This window comes from Gossypium arboreum, chromosome 11 (genome assembly GCF_025698485.1).
Source record: "Gossypium arboreum isolate Shixiya-1 chromosome 11, ASM2569848v2, whole genome shotgun sequence".
Classification (NCBI taxonomy): Eukaryota; Viridiplantae; Streptophyta; class Magnoliopsida; order Malvales; family Malvaceae; genus Gossypium; species Gossypium arboreum.
This window is the reverse complement of record NC_069080.1, coordinates 103887621-103895182: the sequence shown is the minus strand read 5'-3', so window position 1 is coordinate 103895182 and position 7562 is coordinate 103887621. Positions and strand designations below refer to the sequence as shown.

Genomic DNA, 7562 nt, shown 5'->3' with positions numbered 1-7562 from the left:
ATTTTGTTACTATTTTAGATGCATTTGCTTGTTAAGTTGCACATATCTTAGTGTTATTTAAGTATAAATATTTTTAAAATTTATTTTCAATTTGTTGGGAAACATTTATTTGAGTATTTTTAGTATTTTGATGTATTATATTTTAAAAATAATATATTAAAAATAATATAAAAATAATATAATTTGAGCCCAAGTTTGAACATTTTATCCAAATTTGAGCTTGGACAAAATTTCAAACCCATTTTTCAGGTCGAACCAAGTCCGAGCTTAACAAACAGGCCTAAAATTTTGATTAGGCCTAACCTGAACCCGACTCAACCGGACCCGTGAGCACCTTTATGTTAAACTAGTAGTTCACTTTTAAATTAGTTTTAGAAATCAAACAAGAGACCATGTAGATTAGCTTGCCAAATACCTCTAAATATAGCAGGTAAATTATATTAATAATCACTTAATTATTTTTTTCCTTTTGATAACCCATTTATAAAAATTATAAAATAGTTACCTAACTATTAATAAATTTCTTATTTAATCATTCAATTATAAAATTTATAAAATGATAATTTAAATATTTAAATATTATCTTTTTTGGTCACAAAATTTTTGTGTTTTCTAGCTGGTGTAATGAAAAAAAATTAATAAAGATAAAAAATAATCATGAGTCACCATTTATATAGTTTATCCAATATAATAAAACCCTACTCTATCTTCTCTCCCAAATCTCATATCTTTCCCGCCATATTCTCTATTCTTACTCTGTCTCATCTGATTTTCTTTCCTCTTAGATAAACTGAGATAAGCAAAATTCTATTCAAAGATGTTGTGGGTTGATAAATATCGACCCAAAACCCTAGCTCAAGTCATTGTTCATGAAGACATTGCCCAAAATCTAACAAAACTGGTACTCCTTTTTTCTTTTTTTTTAAATTCTTTAACAAACTTTTGTTTAATTCTAAGTGCCCATTTTTTTTCTTTAGTTATTGTAATTTCATGTTCCTTTTTCTTGAATTAAACAGGTTACAGAGCAAGATTGCCCGCATTTACTCTTCTATGGACCATCTGGGTCTGGCAAGAAAACCCTAATCATGGCCCTTCTTAGACAAATATTTGGTCCCAGTGCTGAAAAGGTTCTAATTTTTTTTTCCAATTTCATCTTTTTTACCCTTTGATCCGGTTTAGGCTTTTTTATTTTATTTTATAAATGTTTTGTTAAGTGGGAAAGTTTCCAGTACTACGATAAGTTTTTTTTTTCGAATAAATTTTTTTGGTCATTCGAACTGATTATTTACTTGTTTAATATGGGAGCTTGAAATGTTGTGGATTTTGAACTTGGTAATCCCTTTTTCCTTCTTAAGTTTTGGGTTGGGTTATTTTCATAGAATTAAGGGATTCTTTTTGGGATAAACATTAAGGGAGGAAATTTAGTGAGTTGTTTTCCATTGGATTAATTAATGGTTTTTCTTTTGTTGGTTTTCTTCTTATTGAACTTAGAAGAATCATTTTGTTTATTTGGTTGCAGGTGAAAGTGGAGAATAGGAATTGGAAAATTGATGTAAGTTTCAAATGATGATGTAAATTTCATATAAAAATTTCTTGATATATTAAAATGTAATATTCTGCTCTATGCGTGTACTTTCTATGGATAAAATTTGCAGTAAAGTTTCCATTGTTAGAATGAGAATTTCAAATGATGGCTTACATATAAGAGCACTGAGGTTGAGTTTTCATGCCCTTGATCTATCAAAGTTATCTTGGATACTTTCTTTTGAACCTTAATGTTTCAGTGGCCTTTATGCATGATTTTACGGGTACCCTTTTTTAACTTTGTATGCTACAGTGGAGCTCATGATTTCATTGAGTATTCATAACCCATTATTAATTGAATCGGTGCCTTTTCTAAACTTCTGCTTTCTAACTAGAGTCACCTCTTCTTTTAATTTTATTTCAGGCTGGAAGTAGAACCATTGATCTTGAGTTGACCACATTAGCAAGCACGAACCATGTGGAGTTGAGTCCAAGTGATGTAGGCTTTCAGGACAGATACATAGTTCAAGAGATTATTAAAGAAATGGCTAAAAATAGACCCATTGACACAAAAGGGAAAAAGGGATTTAAAGGTAATTTTGATATTATTTTTCTTGCAACCTTATAAATCCATGTTAGAAGCATGTTTCTCTGTTCGAATTTGGTTTGTAAATCATATCTCCAAAATGGCATTTCATATGTATATTTAGTATTCAATGTTCTGGATATAACATTCATCTGTCTTGTCCTTTATGTTTATAATGTCTAATTGATTTTCTTCTTGATGCTTATTTGAATTTGGTGGGTTTCTTTTCTTTGAAATTTTGAGTAATTGCATATTTCACTGTTTCATTATGATCTCTTATGAATGTCAGTGCTAGTACTCAATGAAGTTGACAAGCTTTCTAGAGAAGCTCAGCATTCTCTCCGTAGAACAATGGAGAAGTACAGTGCTTCTTGCCGGCTAATTTTGTGCTGTAATAGTTCTTCAAAAGTCACTGAGGCAATTCGATCTCGCTGTCTGAATATCCGAATAAATGCACCTTCAGCAGAACAGGTTAAGGAAGTTAGCTACTATTTATTATTAAATACTTGAAAGAATGTATGGATAAATTCCTAGTAACAATACTTCAACTCCTTTTTCACCAACCCTTGTAATGGGCTGTGGCCAAAAGAACTATGATGTATGCATGAATATTATTTTCCATGAAAAATCTTTGTTGTCTTATTGGTGAATTGATTTCATTTCTGTAAAATTCCCCTTACCAGATTGTTAAGGTGTTGGAGTTCGTTGGAAAGAAAGAAGGGCTGCAACTTCCATCTGGTTTTGCGGCCCGCATTGCTGAAAAGTCAAACCGGAATTTAAGGAGAGCTATATTGTCATTTGAGACTTGCCGTGTTCAACAGTTAGGCTCTTTTCTTTTTATAGATACTGCTGCCATGCAAATCTATGCAGGAAACTTAGTTCATCTGTGTTTTTATATTATGTTTTTTTATTATAGGTATCCTTTTACTAGCAACCAAGCAATTCCGCCAATGGATTGGGAAGAATATATATCAGAAATAGCAACTGACATAATGAAGGAACAGAGTCCTAAAAGGTTCTTGCCTAGCGCCTTAAAGTATCTTATTGTTCTGTTAGTAAAATTGCTAACAGTTATGTAATTCTTTTCAATACCTATCTGGTAATGAGCTAATTGCGTAATGCATGTCGTTAGCTGCCAAAGTTACAATGGGAAGGATGTCTAGGATAATAGACTAGAAAGTAAATTTGGACATAAAATGTCCTTTGTGGTATTTATTTGGTTGTGGACTTTCTTTTAAACCTTTTTTCTTTGTTCTTTAGGCTGTTTCAGGTTAGAGGCAAGGTGTATGAATTGCTCATCAATTGCATCCCTCCAGAGATTGTCTTGAAGGTAAATATAATGCGATGCTATGTTGTGGTCTGTTATCTTTCTCCAACTAAAGTTTGTTTTCCTTGTTGTCTCAGAGGCTCCTCCATGAACTATTGAAGAAATTGGATGCAGAGCTAAAGCATGAGATTTGCCACTGGGCTGCATATTATGTAAGTTGAATAATCTGTCCTATCTTGTATGCCTCTGTAATGTTTGGCTATGCTGAGTTGGCAATGTGTTTTAACTTTCGGACCAACACTAGATATCTGTTTTCTTTTGGTTAATTATGACTGATTATCCTGTGCCTCATGGAAAATAATTGTAAGCATGTTAATCTCAATTCTCAGCTCTGTTCTTGGGACTTAAAACAATGCAATCTTCTCACAATGTGGTTGTTTCAGTGAAACCCCAAATGAAGGGGAGAAAATGATGAATGCATGGATTGGTGAAACAGTCATACTATCATTTAATACCTTTCATTTAACAAAAAATTGGAGACATTTAAAAAAGCATGCAATTTGCTTGCACCAGGCATAGTCCGCCAGGATTCTGATTCCCCACGGATTCTGATTCCCCGCTGGTTTGAATGGGTTACGCATTTGACGTAAGAAATTCTCAAATTCTTTGCAAAGAGGGGTTTCAGCATAAAAAGGCTTCTTCTTTGATTTAATTTAAAGACATGATGGCTATCAAAAGTATGGATCACAATCAAGCCATGAAGTGATTGGTAGAAATTTTCAGTTAAATGTGAAATAAGTGATAATTCTGCAGTTATGTGGTAAATTTCAGATTAGTATGGGTGGTCAGGCAAGATGTTTTCGGTGATAGGATTCGAAGCTATGTTTTTACAGAATGTGAAAGTTAGGAGGCATCGCCCTGCTTATTGTAAAACAATACCACTTAATTTAGCTCTATGTGTACTCAATTGATTTCTTTTAATTTAACAGGAGCATAGGATGCGTCTTGGACAGAAAGCCATCTTTCACATTGAAGGTATGGAAAATTTCCATTCGGCATACAAATCATTTCAATTGCATAGCACATAATGGTTCTTTCCTTTGTAACATAATTGCATGACAATGTGCTTTGCTATGCTGTTTTGGCTATAATCAATTTCATGAATGTTGTGTTGTTTCTGATAATTTTGTAGCATTTGTTGCCAAATTCATGAGCATTTACAAGGCTTTCCTGATTGCAACATTTGGCTGAAGAAGGCGCGGTTTTGTTATAGAGTTCCGGCAGCGAAGGAAATAATTTCTCTTTGTTTGTAGGCCTTGTGTTACCTTTTCTTGTAATGTAATGGCTAGTAAGCAAGACCTTTTAAAATTTTCCCTTTTAGCCACTCTTCTTTACTAGCATTACTGCATTTGGTGTTTAGCGTTCGCTGTTTACTTCTTTCTTCTAGTTTACTTTTTCAATTCATGTCCAGGTTTATTAATTAAATTATGTTTTGGGTTTTTCATGGACTTAATTTGATTGATAATGAAATTGATTTCAGTTGAGAATAGTCATTTTGAGGTTCAAGGACTAAGTTGCAAGGTCAAAAAAATTTCGAATGAGAGAAAGTTACATACAAATACTGTATCAATTCACAAAATTATATACTATGAAGTTTATTATTCGATTCATGGCTTGATTAGGGTAGGGGAAAATATTGATTATTTCATTAATTTCATTTTGGAATTATGGTTATAAAAAAATTGATCTATTTTATCATATTAAAATAATGATATTTATAAAAACCATTTTATTATTTAACTACATGCTCTTTATAGAAGTTGATGGGACCAAAAATTATAGTTCCAAAATTATAGACGTGTCATATATGATGTGGTTTTAAAAAAAAATAAAAAAATTACTTTTAAAAAATTTAAAAACTATATAATTAAAAAGCTAAAAATTCCAAAGTTTTCAGAAATTCAAAAAAATCCTAAATAGTTCTAAAACAATTTTTAAAAATCACAAGATTGATAAAAAAATTATGTAAAATTTCCTGAAATATAAAATATAAATAAAAACTCCAAAAGTTAATCAAAATATATATATATACACACATATATATACCATAGTTAAGACTTTTATACCATAGTTAAGACTATAATTTGACAATAACAGGAAAATGACAAACCCAACAAAATCGCTGGTTTTGTTAGAACCCCACCAGTTGAGGCACTATCATTTATTTCAATCAAATGAAAATTAAATTTATGATAACTGTGTGTAAGTTACATTACAACTTTTTTTTTCAATTGAAGTTTAGTTGAATTAATATCAATATTATTATCAATATAGGAGATATAAATTAGAGTGCATTTAAGATGCCTTTGAATTTTAACGGGCCTTTAATATATTGAAATATAACTCCTTTTTACCCTATTTTATAAATTAAACACACCGGAATATGTTTATAGTATTTGTTTGGATAGCATCACCAATGAGTAGGGACGAAGGTAGAAATTTATTTTAGGGGGTCAAAATTAAATTTTAATTTTTACGATAGTAAAAATATGATTCCACTATTTGAATAGTTTATATCTTTATAATTTTTAAAGGATTAAATCAAATTTTATCATTTTAGGGGGTTAAAGTGTAACTTTACCTTTGCTAATTTAAAATTTTAAAAATTTAAAAGGTTTAAATAAAATATTTTCTATTTTAACCAGCCCCCTAGCTACGCCCCTAGCAATGAAATTATTTCTTAATGAACCCTTGATTTTTAACTGGAGGGGAAGAGTCCAATTATCAAACTCGCCTCCAATGAATAATGAAATTATTCTTTTATCCTTTTATCAATAATTTTAATTAATATTTAAAATATTTTTAAATATTTTAATTTTAATCAAATATGATTTTAATTACTTCTAATTCTTATTTCAAAAATATTTATTATAAATATATTTTTAATTATTTATATATTATTTTTAATGTAATGTCCTTAAATAGTTATTTTTATTCTCACCGATCACTACAACTGCGTTTAAATTCAAATACACATCCACCCACCACTATTTCTAATTTCACTGCTACAATATCCAATCATCATGTGAACATTCAAACAAATTCTTTTAAATACTCAATTAAATAATTTTTTTCTAACTTTGTTTCTCTATTAGATTAGATACTAGCCAAATTTATCATGTGAACCAACTTCTTTAAATATAGGTTTAATATGCGTTATTCGGATAAATTAAATAACTAATAAAATTTACAATTTTCGTTTTTTTCCTAATGAATTTAATACAATTTTCAATTTGCTTGCTAGTTAAATATCAACCTTTTAAATATAATTTAAAACTAAAGTAATAAATTTGAATCTAAAGAAATAAAAACAATTAATTGAATGATTTTTTTTTCAATTTTTTCTTGATTAGGTCATATTTAGGATGAAGTAAAAATATTTTTAGAGACAAAATTAAATTATAAATTTATTGTTAGTCTAAGCGGGTATTACATGTTCAGATCATAATATAGAAAGATAACTTATATTTGTAGACATACATAAATATGTCTTTAGTCTGATCAGAAATGAGCAAACCAATTGAAAGACTAATATAATGTGTATGAAGTCCAATTAGAGATATGTCTTGTTTTGGGCATTAGAGCGTATGACTCTCAGAAGATAGAGATATAAATGTGACTGTTTGGATTGACAGTACATCATACCGACCTAAGAAGAATAAATCCTAAACCCGTTTATGGATTTATTCACTTATGATAACCAAAGTGTGACATACCTTAATCCTAAGTAGATGATGGACTATGTCTGTGTAACTCATATAGTTTGATATAAGTAAAGGCTTGGGTTCAAATAGATAAGGAACCAAAAGTTAGTGCGTTAGGTATACAACTTTTGCAATTTGTAGTATCATTCACAATAGTGAAATTCATAGACCAAGATATGGGTAGATTATATCCTCTCATAGATATTACATGATAGATGAAGAGTAAATATGGTCATGGGTCGTTCATCTTTGTGATGAATGACTTGATTACTATTTGATAGTAATTGAATTTTCATGAAAGAAGATGTAATAGTTGCCATGAGATAAAATAGGATCATATTGAGAGAGCAGATTTATCCCAAAGAGATTAAATATATTCTATGAAGCTAACACATTTATGACATGGTCATTGAACAAGCAT

General features: G+C 29.9%; 1 protein-coding gene across 2 annotated transcripts; it reads left to right on the top strand.

Moving 5' to 3' along the window:
* The first annotated feature begins 670 nt into the window (after window positions 1–670).
* On the top strand, window positions 671–4930 carry LOC108470599 (replication factor C subunit 3). Of its 2 annotated transcripts, XM_017771957.2 has the most exons (11): window positions 671–901; window positions 1017–1127; window positions 1520–1552; window positions 1949–2117; window positions 2400–2581; window positions 2794–2930; window positions 3027–3125; window positions 3371–3440; window positions 3515–3589; window positions 4367–4412; window positions 4570–4930. In XM_017771957.2, the coding sequence occupies exons 1-11, from the start codon at window positions 818–820 to the stop codon at window positions 4626–4628; spliced, it is 1065 nt and encodes a 354-aa protein (XP_017627446.1). In that variant the 5' UTR covers window positions 671–817; the 3' UTR covers window positions 4629–4930. The 2 variants fall into 2 exon arrangements, with proteins under 2 accessions (XP_017627446.1, XP_052877849.1); XM_053021889.1 differs by lacking the exons at window positions 671–901; window positions 1017–1127 and adding an exon at window positions 1189–1332.
* The last annotated feature ends 2632 nt before the right edge of the window (window positions 4931–7562 follow it).